At 40.4% G+C, this 23,297-nt stretch overlaps 2 protein-coding genes and 1 non-coding gene across 6 annotated transcripts in view; 2 read left to right on the plus strand and 1 right to left on the minus strand.

Moving 5' to 3' along the window:
- Positions 1 to 7,075: 7,075 nt before the first annotated feature.
- On the plus strand, positions 7,076 to 7,498 carry LOC149127309 (histone H4-like; the record flags this gene model as incomplete). Its single annotated transcript, XM_089328529.1, has 1 exon — positions 7,076 to 7,498. A coding segment is annotated over one exon (423 nt), but the record flags the coding sequence as incomplete, so codon positions are not given.
- A 4,673-nt stretch (positions 7,499 to 12,171) lies between these two features.
- Positions 12,172 to 12,275, plus strand: LOC127491875 (U6 spliceosomal RNA). Its single transcript, XR_007920808.1, has one exon. It is a non-coding gene; the product is annotated as a U6 spliceosomal RNA (small nuclear RNA).
- Positions 12,276 to 20,454: 8,179 nt separating this feature from the next.
- ICOS (inducible T cell costimulator) overlaps positions 20,455 to 23,297 on the minus strand; it is a 45,798-nt gene continuing 42,955 nt past the window's right edge. For all 4 annotated transcript variants that reach the window (XM_089330010.1, XM_089330008.1, XM_089330009.1 and 1 more), the window contains one exon: positions 20,455 to 23,080. In XM_089330010.1, the coding sequence (XP_089186136.1) occupies positions 23,058 to 23,080 (23 nt within the window). In that variant the 3' untranslated portion in view covers positions 20,455 to 23,057. The remainder of the gene's footprint in view (positions 23,081 to 23,297) is intronic.

The raw sequence follows: 23,297 nt of genomic DNA on the forward strand, positions 1-23,297 counted from the left end.
ACATGAACCCAGAATGCTGCCTAAATGCTCTCTTAGGCCCCAAACACATTACACGATCATATACAACCCACTCCTTGTAATTGAATCATATTACAGTCACAGTTTTCCCATTACAAAATATTGTCTTAATTTTCACTAACATGCTTACTCCTCAAGAATCTAACTAAAAACTTTTCGTGCTACTAAAATATGCCAGCCAAGTAAACATATAGGCTCTATCTTGCAGTAATGTTTCCTCTGAACTTCCTCCTTTTTCATAGGTGATTGACCCGGGGTACTTTCACATGTTGCTACTTTCCCAGATGTGAGTCTAATTGATGCTGAACCATATTTTCCTCAGCTTGTGAGCCTTTACCCCTCCATTAACAGGGCTACTGCCCTGCTACTGTTGTTCCTCTTAGAGCTGCTCAGTGATACTCCAGAGCTTACTTCAAAACTATTTGCCTTCACCATACCTCTGCTTCAGTCACACAGAAGAGAAAAAAAGGAAGCAATATCTACTGACAACCAACTATTCAACTTTTGAGGTGCCTATTACATGTGAAAACTCAACTAGATCCTGGCACTTGAGAGGTGATCTAGAACTAATTACTTAACATTTCTAGGCCTCAGTTTTTTTTATATGAAGAATGGAGATAGTAATAATATCCATCACACATGGGATGGTTGTCCAGTATGAAGAGAGGTCATGAATGTACAAAAGAGCTTGGGTAGGTTTCTGGCACATGTAAGGATCAGTACTAGCCGGCGCCACGGCTCAACAGGCTAATCCTCTGCCTAGCGGCGCCGGCACACTGGGTTCTAGTCCCGGTCGGGGCGCCGGATTCTGTCCCGGTTGCCCCTCTTCCAGGCCAGCTCTCTGCTATGGACCGGGAGTGCAGTGGAGTGCTTGGGCCCTGCACCCCATGGGAGACCAGGAGAAGCACCTGGCTCCTGCCTTTGGATCAGCGCGGTGTTCCGGCCGCGGCGGCCATTGGAGGGTGAACCAACGGCAAAGGAAGACCTTTCTCTCTCTGTCTCTCTCTCTCTCACTATCCACTCTGCCTGTCAAAAAAAAAAAAAAAAAAAAAAAAAAAAAAGGATCAATACTAGAAGGTAAAGAGGGGTCTGGCACTGTGGCATAGCAGATAAAGCCACTGCCTGCACTGACAGCATCCCAGATGGAGACGGGTTCCTGGCTTCTGATCCACTCAGTTCTGGCCATTTGGGGAGTGGAGCAGCAGATGCAGGACCTTTTTCTCTTTCTACCTCTGCCTCTCTGTAGCTCTTTCAAATAAATAAATAAATCTTTGAAAAAAATTTATTGTTGTCATTAAACAATGAGCAATACAAAGATACATAAGATATATTTCTTAACCTCAAGAGCCTTATAAAGATACAGAAAGTGACAAGACATAAGCATGTGATAAGATGACAACTCGAGAAATACTTGGATAAGTAGTGATACTGTTTGTTAGATGAGTGAAGGATACAGTACTTTGGGCTGGAATAAAACCTGGGAGGCTACAGGAGCAGACTAATCAAGAAGTAAGGAGCTGGGTCTTGACAGAAGAATTGGTGGTGAGGAAGATGAGAACATTCCAGACAGATGAAACAGCACTAAGCAACATAAGAGATGCAAATGTGCAATTGGCTGGAAGACTATGAGAGACAGAGTAAGTGGAGAATTCATGTCAGTATAAGCTTAAGCCAGATTTTAATATGCACTCAACGTAAATGCACACTGGCCTTAGCCATTTAAAATACCACACCACAAAACTCTGGAAGCTTAATATGGTGACATATATGGAATGGGTTTAGGAGAGGGAAACTGCAACAGGAAGTGAGTATCTTATTGCAATAGTCTCATTTTTAGGGTAAAGGGCAGAGATTTGGGTGACTGTCTGGAGGTAGAAGGGAAGCCAGATCAGAAATACCTTTCTGAGAGGGAAAAATTGTGTCCTAATTTAATAGATAAGTACAAGATGGGTGGGGGTGTTATACAAGGGGAAGGCAAGCACAGAATACACGAAGGCTTTAATCCCAGGAGAGAGGGAGGATGGAATAGCATTATTAATGAACTATGAGTATCATTCATTCAGTCATTTGTTCAAAAACATTACTTCTGCATTCCTTTTTTTTTTTTTTTTTTTTTTTTTGACAGGCAGAGTGGACAGTGAGAGAGAGAGACAGAGAGAAAGGTCTTCCTTTGCTGTTGGTTCACCCTCCAATGGCCGCCACGGCTGGCACGCTGAGGCCGGCGCACTGCACTGATCTGATGGCAGGAGCCAGATACTTATCCTGGTCTCCCATGGGGTGCAGGGCCCAAGCACTTGGGCCATCCTCCACTGCACTCCCTGGCTACAGCAGAGAGCTGGCCTGGAAGAGGGGCAACCTGGACAGAATCCAGCACCCCAACCGGGACTAGAACCCGGTGTGCCGGCACCACAAGGCGGAGAATTAGCCTACTGAGCTGCAGCACCGGCTACTTCTGCATTCTTTACCCCAGACCCTGTGCCAAGTCCCTGGAACCCAGAGACAAATACAGTAGTTGCTATCTTCAAGAAACTAACAGTCCAGTCGAAAGCAGACACTCACTTAGAGAAGAAAGATAAATATCTATTCATAGAATGATAGGTCTGAACAAACCTAAATGTCCTCTAGAGCAGTCTTCACCATGTCCCACCTGAAACAGACTTAAAAGGTGAGAAACTGCTATCCAAAGTCAGGAAGTGGTTGCCAAAATTCACACATCTAGTTACTGTCAGCTCAGAAGGTGAGCCCAGAATTCTTGATTTCACACTATGGTGCCATTTTTCCCCATACGTAGCACTGACTACTGGGGCCAGATGCTTGACACTTGATCATGAATTCCCTTATGACATTGGTGTCAAGCAAGGAAATGGAAGCCATGGCAAAGTGAAAATTGGGAGGAAGGTAAACTACTAATAATTCACTTCTCTCATGCTATGCTTTCCACCCAAGAAGAGCCTAAGTTACTCCCAGGGCCAATGCAGTCAAAGTTTGTGGCAATAGGGTACCATGCCCCATCCAGAGGAAAGCCTGCCTCTCCCTCTCCCCCAATGCCTGTACCCAGATATTCCTGGAGTTACTTCACCCTGTCTCTTCAACGTTGTCCAAGCTGGCTATTTTGTTTATATGACTAACACTATTATCCAAGGCCAGGTCCTCATTAAAATTGTCTTCCAAGTTTGCCTCCCCCCACTATAATCTGTTTTTTACAATCTGCCATCAAACAGCCAAATATACCACTCCTCTGCTTAAAAACCACCAAAGTTGGGGCCAGGGCTGTGGCATAGCTGGTAAAGCTGCTGCCTGCAGTGCTGGCATCCCATATGGGTGCCAGTTCAAATCCTGGCACTTCTGATCTAGCTCCTTGCTGATGTGCTTGGGAAAGTAGCAGAAGATGGCCCAAGTCCTTGGGCCCCTGCACCCATGTGGAAGACCTGGATGAAGCTCCTGCCTTCTGGCTTCAGCTTGACCCAACCCTGGCCATTGCAGCCATTTGGGGAGTGAACCAGTGGCTGGAAGACTTCTCTCTCTGCCTCTACCTCTCCCTCTCTGTAATTCTGCCTTTCAAATAAATAAATAAATTAAAAAAAAACAAATATTGAAGTTTATTGACTAGAAGATAAGGTCCAGTCTCCTCAGTATGACCAAAAGATCTCTCCCTTTCTGAAGTTCCTTGTTACTCCTATGCCTCTAAAAATCTAGCCACCATAGCCACCGTGATCTCAACAGCCCAAGTTCTTCCACCTTCCTCTGCCTTTGTGCCTGCTATGTATTTTGTCTTTTTTCTCCTTCTTGACACTTTATTTCCTACACCTTCTCGGAATATAGATTTCTATTCATCGTATTATTCATGACACACACAGTGACAAAAACAAGAGTATATATTGTCATATACAGAGATACGAACTATAGAGCCAAGTAAAATATATGCAAGTTGGCAAGTGATAGGAAAGTAAGATGAAGACAGAAGAGATGTCAGGGAACTAAGTGCTTCTCATCAAACCCTCCACATTTGCTGGCCTTTCACCCTTATTCTCTTAAGCCTTGGAGGCCTTCATGCATTTATGGATCTTGCTCCTACTCTAGGCTGTGAGTTCTTGAAGACAAAAAAAAATGAATCATTCACTTATCCCCACTTTCTTAAATAATGCCTGGCACTTATTAAGCTCTCAATGGAAAGCTACTGAATAAATAAGTAAACGAATTAATAAATGGATATTGTACACATCTTTATGTCTTCCCATATTAAATTTTTATATATAATGTGTCAAATAATAGAGAGAAAGTCTCAGAAAATAACTAGGTACTGAGAGACACAGTCACCCTCTTTGGGAAAACAGATTAATCTTTGGGAATACATCAAATTAAGTACCAAAAGGGAAAATTTCTAAAGAAAAAAAATGGAGAAATGAATCTGTAAAAGGGGAAAAAAAGAGAGTATTCAAATAGGAAAGACAGAGAGAGGCAGGAAAAGTAGGCAGAATGATGGCTTAATAGCTGTGAATCCTCAAGACATAAAACTCTTCTTGAGTTTCACATTCTCTGTGCCCTGCGTAGAGTAGATGTTAAGCTAACATTGTCATGTAGGGAGTTGAACAGTGGGACTAGCCACCACTGTCAGAAGCACTGCCAGTTGAACAATTTCCTTCCCTCAGATCCAGTTTGGGCCTCTGACCATCTTCTTACAATATTCTGTACTTGGGTTTACTTCAGTTTTAACCCATTCCTGGCTAGCTGTTCTTCTAGGTTCTAAAGCTCTCAGAAGCTAACCCTTTATCTACCTGTACTCACCTCGATTACTAATTCCATTTATAAGCACTCCTTTTAAATCTTCACATATGGAGGAAAAGTTTCATCTTGCCTGATTTACATAGAGGTAGCCTGAGTGTATGAAAATAAGTAAAATGACCACACACTTCCAGAAATAAGAAAAACGATGCACAAAAGTTTGAACTAAATGGAGTTGGGGCCTCATTAGGACGAGATGTAGCAGCCTGACCTGCAACAACTCGAGGCTTCAGTTGGGAGTCACCGACAGCACACTCTCTCCTGTTCCCTGTGCCTGAGTACAGAGAAGCTGGGTGACATGACAGCAGTAAAGAAAGAAACTGGAAGTCTCCAAGCTAGTGAGAACTGGAAAATGGAGTAATGTGAGCTGCACAAGCCAAAAAACTCATGCTAATGACAAGAACAGCACATGTACTAATCTTAGACAAATTATTAGTGAAAATTGTACGACCACATTGTAAATTCTCTTTCAATCATGTAATTGAAAAAAAAAAGTCCTACCTTATTTTTTAAAAGAAAGTGTCATTTTAAAATTCATGTTTGTCCTTTTTTTTAAGATTCATATATTCATTTGAACTGCAGCAAGGCTAAGTGCCACTTGTTCAGAAAAGGAAGTTACACTATGGAAACAAGGGCTTAGCAAGAGCTTCAGTTTTATTCTTTGTGGGGGTGGCAGAGTTTCTAGATTATAGGCATCAGAACTTAGTCTCTTTATCTCTTCCGAGCATCATGTCCTATCTCTACTATGCCTCAAAGTACGCACTGCTTTTAAACGTCTCTACAGCCAGCGCAGGCTGAAGGCCTTTGTAAGAACAGCATGCAGGAAGAGCTTGAGTTCGGTGAGGTGCTTGCAGTTTTAATAGTCAGTCCTTCCAAGCACCAGCGTTTGCTTTTGATGATGAAAATCATAAAAGGTGTGTGGGGGAAACCCAAACAATTTCAAATAAACCTAAACTTCAAAAGCTTGAAAACCCAGAAGCTGGTAATTTGAGTTAAAGATCTTTTGTGGGTTGAGCTTGACTTAATTAATGCAGCACCCCTGCCTTTACCAACAATGCTCTTGCAAAAAGGAGCCATGTAAAGTGTCTTTGGGAAATCATATGGAGGAAAATATTGGGTCCATCTGGCCAAAGAAAAGAAGGTGGAGAAGAGGTTTTCCAGCCATCTTCAAGGACAGAACATGAAATCGTGCAAGAACAATGGGCCTGCTGCTGGTTTTTTTTTTTTTTTTTTTAATCACCCTCTTTTCTTGACTTCACATTTTCCTTCTGCCTTGGCTGATCATTTCTGTGTCATGTTCATCATTTATCCTTCCTCTTCTTCATACTCTTCAAAAATGGAGATGATTCCCATTTCAGTCTTCTTCACCAGTTCTTACCTAGTTATTTTTCTCTGGTCATGTAAATAGTACCTCCATATATAAACAATACATCCCTGACTTCCTTCAATATCAAATTGCTAGCTAGAAATCTGTAATTGGTCAATCTGTCAGTACTTCAAATCCATCATTTCTAAAAGTAGATTCTATATATCCAGACTGCCTTTGTGTTTTCTCGGTGTGTCCCTACATATACCCCTATTCTTTTTTTTAAAGATTTATTTTATTTATTTGAAAGATAGAGTTACAGAGAGAGGTAGAGATAGAGAAAGAGGTCTTCCATCCGCTGGTTTACTCCCCCGATGGCCACAATGGCCGGAGCTGCGCCGATCTGAAACCAGGAGCCAGGAGCTTCTTCCGGGTCTCCCATGTGGGTACATGGGCCCAAGGAATTAGGCCATCCTCCACTGCTACCCCAGGCCATAGCAGAGAGCTGGATTGGAAGAAGAGCAGCCGGACTAGAACCAGTGCCCATATGGGATGCCAGCACTTCAGGCCAGGGCTTTAATCTGCTGCGCCACAGCGCCAGACCCATCCCCCTATTCTATATATAGTTTATGTTGATCAGGGTTCAGTCAAGAAAATGAAAATTGCATCAACTTGAAATAGACAATTAATATGGGAAATAATATGATTGGAAAATTGAAAGGGAATATTGAGGTATAAAAATATAATAACTGCAGGAAGCAGCTTCCCCTTTTAGGGCTGGTGGAACAGCAGGAAGAGGGTAGGGTGATCAGAACCTAGAATCTCGCACCTCAGAAGAGTGCACTGCCTTGCTGATGCTGGTGCCTCAGGTACTTGGGGAGGAGCCTCATGGTGCCCAGACTCAAACTTCTGAGAAGTGGGCGCCAGCCAGCTGGCACTGATGCTTCGGAGGCAGCTTCATTATGACTGGGTTCTGGGAATGCGAGAACAAGCTGGAAACCAGAAGCAATTGCATCTGCCAAGGTCAAAAATCACTATCATGATGACTCTGATAAGGAACACCAAGCAAAATATGAAGGAAGATGCTACCGCAAGGTGCTGCGCGACAACATCCAGGGCATCACCAAGCCCGCCATCCGCCGCCCGGCCCGGCGCGGCGACGCCGAGCACATCTCGGGGCTCATCTACGAGGAGACCCGCGGCGTGCTCAAGGTCTTCCTGGAGAACGTCATCCGCGACGCCGTCACCTACACGGAGCACGCCAAGCGCAAGACGGTCACGGCCATGGACGTGGTCTACGCTCTCAAGCGCCAGGGCCGCTCTACGACTTCGGCGGCTGAGCTGCCCCCGCGGCCCGAGACCCCCAACCGAAGGCCCTTTTCAGGGCCATAAAAAAAAAGTTTGCCTATCCTTGGTTTAAACTTCCAAGGTTGTAAAACTTCATTACTTTGCCAATTCTCTTCCCTTGACCCTCAACAGAGAATCACCTGTCAAGTTCTCCTGGCTACATCTCTATGATGTTATTTTTTCCCTAACCTTGTTTCTTCAGTAGTTACTTCTCCTCTTGTCCATCTCCTTTCACTCTACTTACATGCTTTGCCAGATTATTATTTGGAAAACCCATCCCTGGAAATGTCTCCAACCTATTCAAACACCTCCAATTCTCCCTGTATTTAGTGAAAAGAAAAATTAAATTTAAAGCCCTCATCCATGTTTTGCCCCATTTCTCATCACTTTCATGCACACTTATCTCTAACAAACTCTATTCTTCACTATCTATTTTGCATTGGTTTCATTTATTTGAGAACTTCAATAATAATAATAATAATAAATTCCTATATATACATAAGATAAAATCCAATTGAGAAATAGACTATTAAAGGGAGACCAAAAATGGATATCAAGGCATAGTGTTTATTACTATAAAATCTAGAGTGTAATATGTGGCTCATTTACATAATAAAAAGTGCACTGATATTCCCTACAATACTACCTCCCATTCATACCACAAATCATAGGAAAGCCCATCCAAGGGTAAAATTTGAATCTACAAAATAAAACATTGTGCAGAATCTCTGCCTCACACTGATAAAGAAAACAAGAGACTAACATTCTATGCTGGGAAGTTAGTGATAAATTATCTCAATGAAATAGATAAACATGGAAGAGTAGATGCCTCTGACCAGTAAGACAGAGTGGAATAAGAAAGAAGGTGGGTAAAAGGCAACAGGGTTACTTAAGGATCCTCACATTAAAAAAAAAAATAAGAAGAAAAAAAAATAAGATTGATGAGGAGATATTGTTCCCTAATCATATCTTTTTTTCTCTTATCCTTTGGGACTATGAAGATTGTAAACCAAGAGTGTGACTGTCCTACACAAGACAGAGCAGCTAGGCATCAAACAGGTGGTTCTCACCTTCAGACAGTGCTTTCTCAGTACCTCCTGCTGTTCTTTCTTACCCTCCTGTGACCACTGGCAGGAAGCATAAAATTGCTCCCTGACAGCACACTAATTAGATTAACTCCAAATCCACACTGTATCCAAGGCTGAGAATTTACTCCCTTTTCTTTTTCCCATCCCAAATTATGCCCAACTAAACCACCCAATACAGCTCACCAGAGGTTATGCAATATGATTAAATGCTAACACTAATATATTCCACTAATAAATTCTCGACAACATAAAGATGCCCAAAATTTGCATATAAACTCCCTCACATTGTGAAATTCCCTGAAGAAATTGAAGTCCAAAGATTAAATTCTCTTGCAAGTTATAGAGCAAATAATTTTACGTGCAAAAGAATTAACATCCTTAATTCTTCCTCCCCAAGTTATTATTCAACTTAGGCTCAGCTAAAGGGTTTAGGCTCAAACAGCTGGTCAATTTCAGAGAGAAGACAGTCTCCAGTCCAGTCTTGCCAGGATGCCAGTCAGTTGACTAATTATCTAAAGTTCATAGCTATGAACATAAACCCAATTGGGAGAAATTTATTACATCTGAAGGAAAATCCAAGTACCTATTATCTCTTTTCTGAGAGACATACTGAAGACATTGTAGATTTCTTAGAAAGTTTAGAAATGTGCAGTGATTATAGTACCAGTCACAGGTCTTACTTCCATTTCCTCTTCAAGTCTTGTTTTTCTGGTGCCCTGGTGCCATATCAAGTGTGGTATCTATTAAGACTATAATTTCTTCACCTTCTACTGAGTAAGCATTTTCAGTCCTATTGCACAATGGCTGCTCCCTCTAACAGAACTGATGCAATAGAATTCCTTGAGCCAGTGGAACCCATTTCCTGGAAAAGATATTACTCTACTCTCTAAATTTTTTCTGGGGTGGTCTCAACCTTAGCACACCTCTGAACTGAAGCTCCTGCTGATATTTCTGAGTATTTTCCTCCTAGGAGCAACAGCTGATTTTCCTTCCCTGTATCCTCAAAGCACTTACTGTCTTCCATCAGCTTTAGGGTGCTCCAGGCTTTGCATGGCTTTGCATTCTGCTCCATATTTTTCTGCAATAATAGAACACATTTCTGGTTGTTCACGTTGTTCTTCTGTTCTTTCAGAAAAATTTAGTTGTATTCAACCTGATGCTTCAATGGATATTTTCCTATGTATCACAAGTAAAGATATCATGATAGTTGGACCTTATGTCTTCTTTCCTTTTCTCTTGGCTTTTAGCATAGACTTTTTCTTATTTGCTTGCATGTTTTAAATGATCTCAGATTTGAGACAAGAAAATAATCAGTAAATTACTGAGCTACCAAAAGCTCTCATTGCTCATGTCTTACTCACTTTCATCTACCTGACCTGGATAATCCCGTTCCCTGGAGATATTTGCTCACAAGACCAATATTGAACCCAGGTCATGATTTTAACCTATAACTTTCCTATCTTTAATAGACCTCACCTTGCTAGGGCCTTCCTTAGAATCCTAATTTCACAATCCAAAGCCTGTGATGTCTGTTCAATCCAAGAATGGCAATGCTATCTTAAAATTTATCCAATGATCCTTTGAGTATTTTATGATGATATTTTGGGTCTTCCCCATCCACATACATCCAAATTCTGTTTGGTTAGAGATTGTCAAGCGACAATCTTCTGATAATTCCAACCATGAAATTTCATCCCAAGGTTCTAAGGAAGCCCATAAATCACATAACATTTAATTTTTACCTGGCTCAGATACTGACCATGTTTTATAGTCTGTTTTCTCTCCCTTAGAGTTTGCTAGATCCTGGAAACTTCTAGATAATCATTCTGACAAGTTCTCTGAAAGATTGCCTCCTTTCTTCTGTTTGATTACAATAGGTTACAGGCTTGATTCTGACCTATTAACAAATATAATGCCTTCCCTCTCTTAATTTACTATTTAGGAACAGTTAAACCTAGATTTATTGCCTTTCTCCTTTATAACTCTTTTCCGCCTCCATATTGTCATCATCCAAAGTGTCACCATTTCCATTAAGAAAATATCTTGTCTCCTCCAGCTTAATAGACTGTCTTCCTCTATGATCTTCATTCATCCATTTGTTCCATTTCAAAAAGGAAGATCAAGGCATATTTTTCAAACTACTTCAGTTTCTTCTGAATTTCTTGAGAAAATGTTATTCCTAGGCAGTGTCATAAGAGGAGATATTTTTAATAGCCTTCTTAGCCTTGGGTTTGAAATAATTTTGGTGAACTATTTCATCAATCATGTGATGAAATAATCTCTTTATAATAAAAATAACATTTTCCTCTTTAATATCTTCATTGAAGTATAATTCATATACAGTAATATGCACCAATTTTTGTGTTCAGTTTCATGAGTTTTGACGAATCAATGCCATTATGTAACAACCATTGCAATTAAGATGCAGAACATTTCCATAACTCCAAAAGCTTTCTCATAATTTGCTCTTTACTCCTGGGTCCAGGAAACCACAGGTTTGCTTTCTGTCACTATAGCTTTGCCTTTTCTAGAATGTCATATAAATGTAATTACACAATATATTATCTTTCATGTCTGGTTTATTTCCATGAGCTAAATGTTTGGAGGATATGTTCATGCTATTTCATACATCGGTAATTTTTCCCTCCATTTAGTCAAGTATTATTCTATTGTATAGATCTTCTGTGATTAATCTATTCATTCATTAGTTGATGGACATTTTGGTTATTTTCAGTTTTAAATTATTATTAATAATGCTTTTATGAACATTTACATACAAATTTTTGTATAGACATATGTTTTCATTTATTTTGAAAGGATTTTCATGAGAGGAATTGCATGATAAAATTATGTCAAACTTTATTTAAGAGATTTTCAAGCTGTTTTCAAAAATGACATTACCATGTTGAATTCCCATTAGCAATCTCTGAGTGCTCTAGCTGCTCCATACCTGGCAACACTTTATTTTTAACCATATTTAACAATATATAGCCAAATGCTTATTGGGATTAATTTTTAATTTTTTTTCTTATTGTTGGTTTATAAGAAGTCCATTGTCGGAAGGGGAGAGGGAGCGGGAGAGGGGAGGGGTGCAGGTGGGAGGGAAGTTATGGGGGGAAAAAAGCCATTGTAGGCCAGTGCCACGGCTCAATAGGCTAATCCTCCACCTTGTGGCGCCGGCACACCGGGTTCTGGTCCCGGTCAGGGCGTTGGATTCTGTCCCGGTTGCCCCTCTTCCAGGCTAGCTCTCTGCTGTGGCCAGGGAGTGCAGTGGAGGATGGCCCAAGTCCTTGAGCCCTGCACCCCATGGGAGACCAGGATAAGTACCTGGCTCCTGCCATCGGATCAGCGCGGTGCGCCAGCTGCAGCGCGCCAGCCGCAGCGGCCATTGGAAGGTGAACCAACGGCAAAGGAAAACCTTTCTCTTTGTCTCTCTCTCACACTGTCCACTCTGCCTGTCAAAAAAAAAAAAAAAAGCCATTGTAATCCATAAGCTATACTTTGGAAATTTATATTCATTAAATAAAAGTTAAAAAAAAAAGAAGTCCATTGTTGGACATATGTATGAAAAGTATTTTCTATGGTGATGGAAAATGTTTTGATCTTTAAATCCCATGAAATCCAATCTAGGTATTCATCCTTTTAACAGCAATTTGTTTGGAATTATACAGAGAAGATTAGCATGACACCTGCACAAGGATGACACACAAATTCGTGAAGTGTTCCATATTTTTTGATTCCAATTCAATCCCATCAAGGTGGCATGTACCAATGCCATCTCACTAGTCAAAGTGATCAGTTTCAGTTCACAATTGATCCTAATGAAAGGATTAAGAGTCAAAGGGATCACATAAATAAGACTAATGTCTGCTAATACTAACTGAAAGAATTAAAAAGGAGAGAACGATCCAACAAGGGAAGCGGGATACACAGCAGACTTATAGAATGGCAAATGTCCTAAACAGCCCTCTGGCCTCAGAATCAGCCCTTAAGGCATTCAGATCTGGCTGAAGAGCCCATGAGAGTATTTTAGGCATGGAAAGCCAAGACATTCTGGCAAAAAAAAAAAAAAAAAAAAAAAAGGAGACCTAAATGAAAGATCTCTGTGAGTGAGATCCCAGTGGAAAGAATGGGCCATCAAAGAAGGAGGTACCTTTCTCTGAAGGGAGGAGTGAACCTCCACTTTGACTATGACCTTGTCTAAATAAGATCAGAGTTGGCGAACTCAAAATGCTTCCATAGCCTTGGCAACCCATGACAAGAGCCTTGGGTGATTACTGACGCCATAAACAAGAGTTTGAATTGTTAAGTTAACAACAGGAGTCACACTTACTCCCCATGTAGGATCTCTGTCCTTAATGTGTTGTACAATGTAAATTAATGCTATAACTAGTACTCAAACAGTACTTTATATTTTGTGTTTCTATGTGGGTGCAATCTGTTGAAATTGATCTTCTGTGTATAAAGATAATTGAAAATGAATCTTAATGTGAATGGAATGGGAGAGGGAGTGGGAGATGGGAGGGTTGCGGGTGGGAGGGAAGTTATAGGGGAGGGGAAAGCCACTGTAATCCAAAAGCTGTACTTTGGAAATTTATATTTATTAAATAAAAGTTTTAGAAAAACAGCAATTTGTTATAGAAAATATATTTAGATTATACTTCACAGATGTGACAATAATAGATGTACTTCTGTCTACCTACAAAATAAAACTCAAAATTTAAAAAAAAATGATTACCAGTCTATGACTTGTCTTTCATTTCCATCATAATATTTTTCAAAGAAAAAAAATTAAATTCACTACGTTTAATTGATAACATTTTTCTTTCATGACTTCTACATTCTTTGGTTAAGTTCTCTGACAGGGTTGAGGATCTCTCATGGCTCATGCTTTCTAAAACTTCCAAATCAAGGGGCTTCAATACTCATGTATTATTTATTGTTCAATAAATGTCCCAATGGACATCACTCATCAATCAGGTTGGGAATATGTGGCTCAAAAGCTAGGAATGTTACCATCATATATTTCCCTACACATGCAATAAGAGCAAACTGGGATAATTGTTTCCTTCTAGGCTTCTCCACGTGGGACACCCCTTCTACACAATGTATGTACTGAGACAACCCTCTTTCCTTGTGCAAAGCCCTGCTCATCCTTTAAGACTCAATTCACATGTGGATTATTATTTAAGATTCCTGCTTGTCTTGTATTTCCCAGTCTGTCAACAATATAACATTTAATTTTCATCTGCTTTGTGTATTTTCCTTGTTATATATGGTCATTAGATCTCCACTAAATTATAGTTCCTTGCAGGCACAAACTGGGATTTCCACTTCTTAAAATTTTCCTATGGCATCTAGTAGACTGCCTTGCACAACAGATACAACAGATGTAACAGTTTTGTCCTTGAATAAACAAGGAAGTGGAAGGAAGGGATAAGGAAGAAGAGATGTATAGGGCTATCATAAGGAAGGAGGTTTGTTTTCTTATTCTCACTGAGAATTATTTGGAATTGTCATAAAGTGGAATAGGTCCTCATGTTAAGGTGAGCTCTCTGTCACTAACTGTGCCCAAACAAAAGCTGAATGGCTCTTTCAAGGTTTATTAATTTTTCCTTTTTGCAGAATTTTAATAGAGAAAAGTTGGCATTGACTAAGCGGTCAGACCAGGCTAGATGACACATACATTTCCTCCCTATTGAACATTCACTGTCACTCACATGTTGACTACTCAGGCTTTTGATTATCCTAGACCTGTGTTGTCCATTTCTCTTTTACGTGTTTATTATTTTAAGCCTGATCTTCCTCAAACTGAATGTAGTTTCCCATCTTCTCCCTACTTGTTATCAAACATCTAACTTTCACTTGTGTCCTTCAGTTACTCAAAATGACAGACTATTTCATCAACATTTGAGGTATAAAGAAGCAAACACAAAGCAATAGCCATCAAGAAATAGCAATTATTTCATGATGCAATTATGCAATGAGAAAAGCTTTAATGCATCTCTACCTGGATCAGGAAACAATCCAAACTAGGGGCCTATATTATGATTGGTTTAGGTAAGTAGATATCACCTGATGGAGTTGTGATGGTAGAGGAAAATATTGATTCCAATTAGGCTAAACTTGAGCTCTGAAACTTTATGACTGACAGCATCCACTCATTTTGCTCCGAATGCTTACCAGAAGAAACCCTAGGCTGAAGGTTGATGTTAGCAAGTTATTTCTTGCTGGAGGGATGATGATAATTGCATAACTCTCAGGTTTTAGCAGACCTGAAAATTAACTCAAGGGACATCATAGGGAGTAAAACGGTAGGGTGTGAGTCCCAGAACTTGGAGATCTAGTCTTCATTCCCACAGATTCTTTCATTCAAAAGACACTTGTGTGGCAAGAACTTGGATGAGGAAGGGACTACGTGAGTATCTCTTGGGTGAGGGGCAGGGTGGGACTGGGGAGAACAATGGCCCTGGAGAGCATGGGTGTTGGGAGCTTCTGAGAAGCTTCTGCCAACGTTGGCCTCTCTCTACCTGCCGCCCTCCCAGAACCTTTTCCCCTGGCTTCCTTCTATATCCTCTTCCTAGTCCGCTTCTGTGGCTAGAAGGATGGAAGGTAATAAAGGAGAATAGAAGTGTAGGGAGAGGACACACACTGTGTGAAGTTGGATTGAGTAGGAGAAATGAAGTGGAGAAAGAGAAAGGCAATACTTTCTGGTCTGCTTCTGACACTCACCAGGAATGCAATCATGGGAAATCATTTCACTTATTTGGGCCATCTATGAAGTTTGGTTGAGGATCCCTGGAGAATTTGTGGTTGAGAGCCTCTGCCTTGCTGAGATTTATAATTATAATAGTATTTTTAGGTCTCTGTGGAACACTGTTATTAAAAGAGAAGTTTTAGTGCCAAAATTTCCAAATCTATACATAGTGCATTTATAATATGCATTTCCATAAACTTTCTGAAGACCCCTACACTGACTTGGATTCAAATGGTGCAATATTTTTGCATCAAAATAGATAAATCTTCTAATTCCATTTGCATGAACTTTTTGAAGTACTCTCATATCTACAAAGCTCAGCAGAAAAGAGACTGCTGAATCACCAAATCTCTAAGGATCGCAGACCCCTCCTACTTTTTTCCTGGGATCAGATTTGATGTCTCAGACCTTTCCTTCACTCACATCTAATTATTCTAGAGATTGGAGAACCTAGACTATTGGATTTCTGTAACATTTTGATTAAATGGATCAACACAATTCTTCCTTTAGGGTGAGAGAATGGAGTTAGGCAGGGGAAAGCAGTTTGATTATTTTAAATCACTCCTTTGATCATCACACACCAATGAGATTTACTCTCAAATCTTTGTTTGGGAAATGTTAGACTGGATCCAGGCTTCAGTAGGAAGGGAGTCAATGGTTCCCATACTTATGTTCATTCACTTGGGTTTCTTTCTGTAAAAGAGGAGAGCTTCCCAGAAATAGTCATTTTTCTTGATTGTTGCTAGGAAATAAACTCAGACACCATAGAATTTAATACAGATCAGGGAATGGAGAAAAATAGATGATACTCAACCTGATTTCCATTAGATGGAAAACTCTGACCCAAAATAATTGAATTAAGGGTAGCTCTCTTGCCACTTTAATAAAGTGAACAAGCATTAAAAGCTAATGTCAACTTCTTTTAGGATTTTGGCAGGCTCTGGCCTGCCAGACGAAACAAGAAAAAAAAAGCCTTTATATCATGATGATGGGGACCCAGTGACACCAAATGCAGGGCAGGCCCCTGGAGAAGTATGGCAATGGACTCTTTTCTAACACAGGCTCAGACTGTACTGCATCTCAAGTATAGTTTGTCTGCTGGGAATGTGCTTACTTCAGTAGGTTAACAAGAAAAGGAACCACTGGACCTTCAGGTTCTTTTGGTAGAAGAAACGAAAATGCAACTAGAAATGAAGGAGTTGAGTTCTCCATTACCCAAGGGACTGAAGTCCACACTCCCTGTCTTCCCTTTGCCCACTCTAAAACTGAAAGTAATGAGCTTCAGCTAGAACTTAAAGTTCTGTTCATAGACTCAGAACCTAAACCTAGAATACAGCCCACTGGGCAGAGAAAGAATCTAAAGGAGATAATAATCAGAGTTCCCTCAAAGAAGGGTATGGAGCTTGAGAGCAAGAGACTTAAGAGAAGGGGGTGATGAATCCCAAGTACAGAAGCTCAGGTTGGAGTAGGAGGAAAAGTACTCGGGGCATTCCCCCACCCACCCCCAAAAAGCCTCAGTCTCTAGGTTACTTTCTTTTTGAAGCTCAAAGCATAACGTAGTAGACAATGTTACTCAATAGAAACCAAACACAAGGTGAGAAGTACAATACTTTCTCAGGAAGTTCTGGCAGAATGACCATGTACATTGCACACAAGTGTGTTTAAGGAGAGTGGGAGGAAGATATTGAGAGGAAGCTTGATGGTAGGGGACTCTGGTAGGCTGGATAAAGCTTGCAAAAGATCTACAGGTCCTAGTCTCTTGAAGCTGTGAAATACTGTAAATGGCAAAAGGGACTTTGCAGATGTGATCAGATAAGAGACTCGAGATGGGGAGTTTATTTGTGATTCACTGGTGGGCACTAAATATAATCACGAATGCCCTTATATGAGCAAAGCAAAGGGAGACTCAACTACAAACGATTAGGCAGCAATGTGACTGTGGAAACAGAGATAAGAGTGATGTGGCCACCAATTTAGGAATGCTGGCAGCCACCAGAAGGTGGAAAGGGCAAGAAAATGGGTTCTTCCCTAAAACCTCAAGAAGAGCCAGCAGGGCTGGTCCTTGGACTTTAGCCCTGTGAAATTGATTCTGCACTTCTGATCTCCAGAATCATGAGAGAATAAATGTGCATTGTTTTAATCCACACAAATTCCCAAGTTTATGGTCATTTGTTATAGCACTTACAGAGAACCAGTATAGGAACCACGTGAATAAGGAAGAGAGAGAGCATTATAATTTATTAGCTGCCTTGAATAGGAAAACTTAGGCAAGAGATTCAACAGGTATGTAGACTACTTGAAGAGGATTTAGAAGACAGTGAAGGAGGTACTACTACAAGAACTGCCTCAAAGTGTGTAAGAGGTATTCAAAGAATTAAAATAGGTGTTGCTTTTTTAATTTACTTTTGCTATGTTTTGATAAAGAAACGTCCCCATTTTATCATGTTCTCAAGACTAGGAAAAATACACTCTGCAATGAACGTTTATTTCTGATTAACTGTCATTTCCTTGTAATCAGAGTGAACTCAGAGGTACCTGGAGCTTTTATTGGGAATGATAAAGGAATTTATGTGACATTTTGGACTTCCACTGGGGCAATCGGCCCCAGGAGGACATTTTCACCATGGTTCCAAATTACTGGAATGGTGATGGGAGAGGCTACCACCTTCGTTAGACATAAGTTGTCATCCTTTTGGATTACATCCATAAAGCTAAAAGAGTGGAATAGAAAGAGAACACATTAAGAAGAAACCACATTTGAGGATTCAGTATTTTTGTTGAAGAACTACACTTAGATGCCATTTTTCTGTTTGTTATTCTATTTGTTAAACTCTCTTCCATGCCAAACTAGATATTCGTTTTTAAACTCTGCATCTTGGATAGTCCCCTCTTCAGAAAGGAGCTCAGGTGTCCATAGCTTAGTTGAAGCCTTTGCCCAACTCTACTCTCAGAGACCAGATTCTTGTGAACTTCCCAGATCACAGCCTGCAACTTCTGGGGAATGAAAAATTCATGGGAAGCACTATGCCAAGGAGATGAAGGGAGAAAAGATAGGTTTTAGTCATGGTTAAAGCATGTCCCTTGAAATAATGTAAGCATGGTAAGATTTGGAAAGAAAGAAAAAATATGAGTCCACAAGGGTTGTTGTTAGGACTTATTTATAGGTTGGGCCACAGACCATCTCACTGCCTTAGAACATATGGCAAAGTTGTGAATAGTTTAAATTCATATGCTAAATTCATAAGCACTCATCAACAAGGTAGAAGGAAATAAAACATGGCATGGAGTGAAAGACATACAAACGTAAATGTCTTTTGGTAAGAAAGACAGCAAATGCACAATGTTCTTCACCTTCCTAAACACAGACCTCTGCGGAGGGGATTAAATGATGCTACAGAAGCGTTTATTCTCCTGGAAGATAGGTTTCATACTGGAGGACTGAACATATAAATTAGTGTCGAAACAGGTGATCAATATTCCCCCTACATATTTGGAGCCTATCAGCTCCTCTCCTTTAGTTCTTTATGTAGCATAAAATACAATTTTTTAAAAGTTTTATTTATGTACCTGAAAGTAAGAGTTACACAGAGAGAGAAGGAGAAGCAGAGGGAGAGAGAGAGAGGTCTTCCATCTGCTAGTTCACTCCCCAATTGGCCACAACGGCTGGAGCTGTGCTGATCCAAAGTCAGGAGCCAGGTGCTTCTTCCATGTCTCCCACATGGGTGCAGGGGCCCAAGGACTTGGGCCATCCTCTACTGTTTCTCCAGGCCATAGCAGAGAGCTGGATCAGAAGTGGAGCAGCCGGGACTTGAACCGTGCCCATAAGGGATGCTGGCATTGCAGGCAGTAGCTTTACCCACTTCACCACAGCACCAGCCCCATTAAATACAATATTATGATCTATAGTAGACCTAGTTTATATTATGTTAAAATATTACACTGTACGCCAAAAAGATGTGCAAGTATTACATATTAATCAACATTTAAAAAATAAATACTTGCCCAAAACACATGAGATTCATACAGTAAAAAAATTTATATATAATGAAAATTATATATAGAGAGAGAGAATATGAGTCAGTTTTCTCGTTATCAGAAGGACAAATAAAAGAAAGGATATATCTAGAATCAATCATGTAACATTGCATGAATATTAATGGCATGAGTGCAAACTCATGGATTTATAAATTAGATAGATGGATATATATATATATTCACACATACATTTGTATACACATATACATAAATATGCATATATTTTCATCTATGTTTATATTTACAGCTGTATCTAATCCAGCTGGATAAACACATGGTCCCAGCTCTGTCCACTGACAGTGCCTGGGAGCAAGGAAATCTCAATATAAGAGAACATAACTCAGGACTAGATGTTGGCTTCTAAGAGCATTTTCCACTCAAAGAGCCCAGAGCTCCCTGGGCAGCTTGATTCCTGCACTGAGATGGGAAAAACTCAAGCTGAAGCTGGAATATTTGTTCTGCCAGACAGCAAGGAAATGCTGAAAGAATGATGAAGACATGACAGAAGGAAACATGACCCAGACTGAATGGGCCCCCACTGGCCAGGGTTGGGATCATGTTAGCATTAAAACAGAAAAATAATAGTGATAAAGTTTTATTCTATGTTTAAGATAGGACACCATGATGCCACACAGATATAAATGAACAACTGAATATAATAAATTTTCATGAGGAACAGAAGAATTCCAAAGCCTCAAAGTCCTTTCCCTCAAAATCTTTATTAACTCTGCACCAGGGAAGCTTGAGAGACACCACCTTAGTCAAGTGATTTCAAAGAATATGAAGAGTAGTGTAACAAGTCAAAATTATGAGCTACCCTAGGACACAACCAAAAGAGTACAACACTACTTTGTGCTATTTCTGCCAAAGACCAATAATCTGATTTAATCATGAAGAAAGCAAAGACTCAAACAGGTGATATTCTACAAAATAACTATTTGTAATATTCAAAATTACCAAGGCCATGAAGACTAATTTTTTTATTTTTTAAAGATTTGTTTATTTTATGTGACAGAGTTACAGATAGAGGGAGGAGGTACAGAGAAGGAGAAAAAGAGATTTTTCCATCTGCTGGTCCATTTCCCAAATGGTCACAATGGCTGGGGACAGACCAGGCCAAAGCCAGGAGCCTGGAACTCCATCCGGGTGAAGGCCATGAGTTTAAATTGAGGAACTGTCCAGACTTAAGGACACTAGAGACATAGCAACTAAATGCTAAGGGAGATTCTGAAGTGACTCTTTGGCAACAAAAGACATAGTGGAGACAATCTGTAAATCTCGAATGCCATCTGAGGGTTAGAGGTAGCAATGTGTCAACATCGATCTTCTGGTGTTGATGACTGTATAGTAGTTACAGAGGACAGTGTACACGCAAGTACTTTTCCAAGGTGATAGGACATTTAGTCAGAAACAGGAAAAGCATAGTCCTTTGGCTATGCTTCCAACTGTTTTAGAAGTTTGTGGTTACTTCAAAATGAAAAAGTAACTGGTTTAACCCATGTAACTCTCATCCTGAACAGAGTCAAATTTGCAAGTGCTGGCTAAGGTAATCCGCTCCCTGCCCCAAGAAAACACTGTGAGGTACTTTCAGTTGCTGAATATCAGACGTTTATTCTTTAACTTCCTACTGTCACTAAAATCTACTCCGTAAGTGGCTCCTCTGACAAACAGTTTCCATTTCACAGAAATTCTGTTCTGTAATAATTCACTTGGAAATGTCCAGTGCTGGGGATGAGAATGCCTCAAGGCATAGCGTGGGATCATGAGATCCTAGGGGCCACCACGGAGGTCGTTCTCCCCATCCCCCAGCTGCCACACAACAAGCTGCAAGTAACACAGGGACCATCTCTGCAAGGCCATCCAGGTTGAACAGAGAACATCACACTTGATTCAAATTACACATTCAGTACTATACTGTACACATCTAGCATTACACATGCTTAAAATAATGTAAGTATGCATAATGACATATCGGGTCTCACTTTGAAAGTAAACTATTAGCAGGCAAGTACGTATTTGAAAACTTCTAAATAACATCATTTTATCTAAAGTTTACAGTGTTGCTGCACACCCATGGGCTGCTGCAGAAGCCCTGGGCATGCAGAAAGTGGCAGAGAGAATAATCACATGTTAACATGGATGTAGGAAGCCAAATCTGATTCTAAAGATGCCCCTGCCAAACCAGAGCCAGGCTCCAGGCTGAAGGGGGTCCTATGGGAGGGAATTATGCTTTCACAAAGGCAGACAGATGCACTCTGATTCCGGGGGTAACTGCGGCCTCGGGGTCGGGGAGGGCGGAGGAGCTGGCTGCCCCTTGCTCAGGGGTGTCTGTCAGACCTCGGAATTCCACCCTGGTCTGCAGGGCTGTGTTGGGCTGAATGAGATCCTTTGGACCTGGTAGGCCCAGAGGCACCGCAGCTATAGTTTGGCAGTAACCTCCAGTTCTTGCAGCTTTCAGACTAAATGGATAATTCGGTCTGCCCCCAGGAGAATGCTTGCCAATTATAGATGTTTTTATTTGTTTGTGATTTTAATATGATCTATAAAAATAGCAAACTTTGTAACTAATAGCACCATGAACACATGCATCATGGTAGAAAACAAGATAATAAAATGAATTGTTTTTGACTCAGAGCAATGTTCCCTGCCACTAACGTCAACAAAGTAAATCATTTTAACTGAATTTGGGGGAAATTAGATAACTTTCTGGAGCAAAAATATCCTTATAGGGAGAATATAACCAAATTAGATCATGTATAAATAGATGTATACATATACAGGGGCAGTTTTAAAAGGTATGGCAAGTGGAAGTAAAAGATGTGTTTATTTTGGTTGAAAACCAAATGTTGAAACCCATGCAAATGAGTTGCTCTTCAAAAAGTTCATGAAAAATGCACTCGAGGAAAATACCACGCATGGGTGTAACAAAATGTTTTAACAAAATAAACTTTCCTTTTTTTTCCACAAATTTTTGATGTATCCTAATATACATACATATACACTTCTATTGCACATCAAAGTGAAAAAGTGTAGGTATTTATAGCTCCCTATTCATAGTGACTGCAGGCTTTCAAGTAGTTGGGTAAAACTATTTACAGAAAGAAAATCAGGGGCAAAAGAAGGCATCTAACTCTTACTGATGGGTCAACTGGGTTTCAAAAATCGGGAGACAGTACTGTAGGTATTAATGTATTAGGACAGTAGAGCCTATGTGAACACCTGAGAGATAAGATAGCTACAGTTTTGAAACATCTCTTCCTATTGCCTGATTTTTAAAAGGAATGCCAAACCCCATAGAAAGAAGAGGGTCTGTTAGTGAAGTGAGTGAAGTGCAGACAGATGCTGGCTCTTGGCTGTCCATTTTCTTTGCAGATTAAGTTCATTTTTGGCATCTTTAAAGAAAAAAAAAAGACACTTGTTTTACTGGGTGGTGCATTGCTAGGAGTGGGCCTGGACACAGGGATTCCTTCCCAGTGAGGTGTGTTTGTTGAGCGCACATGAGATGGACTTTCTATAAAGCTAGTTGCAAGAAGGTGTTTGTTCTGAAAGAAAGCAGCAGCACCAAGGAAATCTATGCAAATCCTGCTGGCTTTTGGAGTCACTGGCCCAGATTGAACAAAACACCAGCAGGAGATGGATGTGGTCCAATCAAGTCAAGTCGAACTCTGTAGTCCAGGAAACAAGGGACTCTCACTTCAAGTTGGGGGGAACCGGCCAATGTGTGTCACGCCCGGGTGCCAGAGAGTTCTGTACAAAATAACGATAACAACAAATTAGCATAAATGCTTTAAAAGCTCCATGTGCCAATTCCCTTTACCAAGGGTTCGCCTTCTCTTTGCTTCCTGTCCACACACACACACACACACACACACCCCATCAAAAACTCATCTTTTTGCTTTAAGACCTAGCACTAGTTTCATGTTCTCCATGGTTTTACCCAGCCCACTCTCCACTCCCTATCAGA

This window comes from Oryctolagus cuniculus, chromosome 3, assembly GCF_051225735.1.
Source record: "Oryctolagus cuniculus isolate XC-2025 breed Fujian yellow rabbit chromosome 3, ASM5122573v1, whole genome shotgun sequence".
NCBI lineage: Eukaryota > Metazoa > Chordata > Mammalia > Lagomorpha > Leporidae > Oryctolagus > Oryctolagus cuniculus.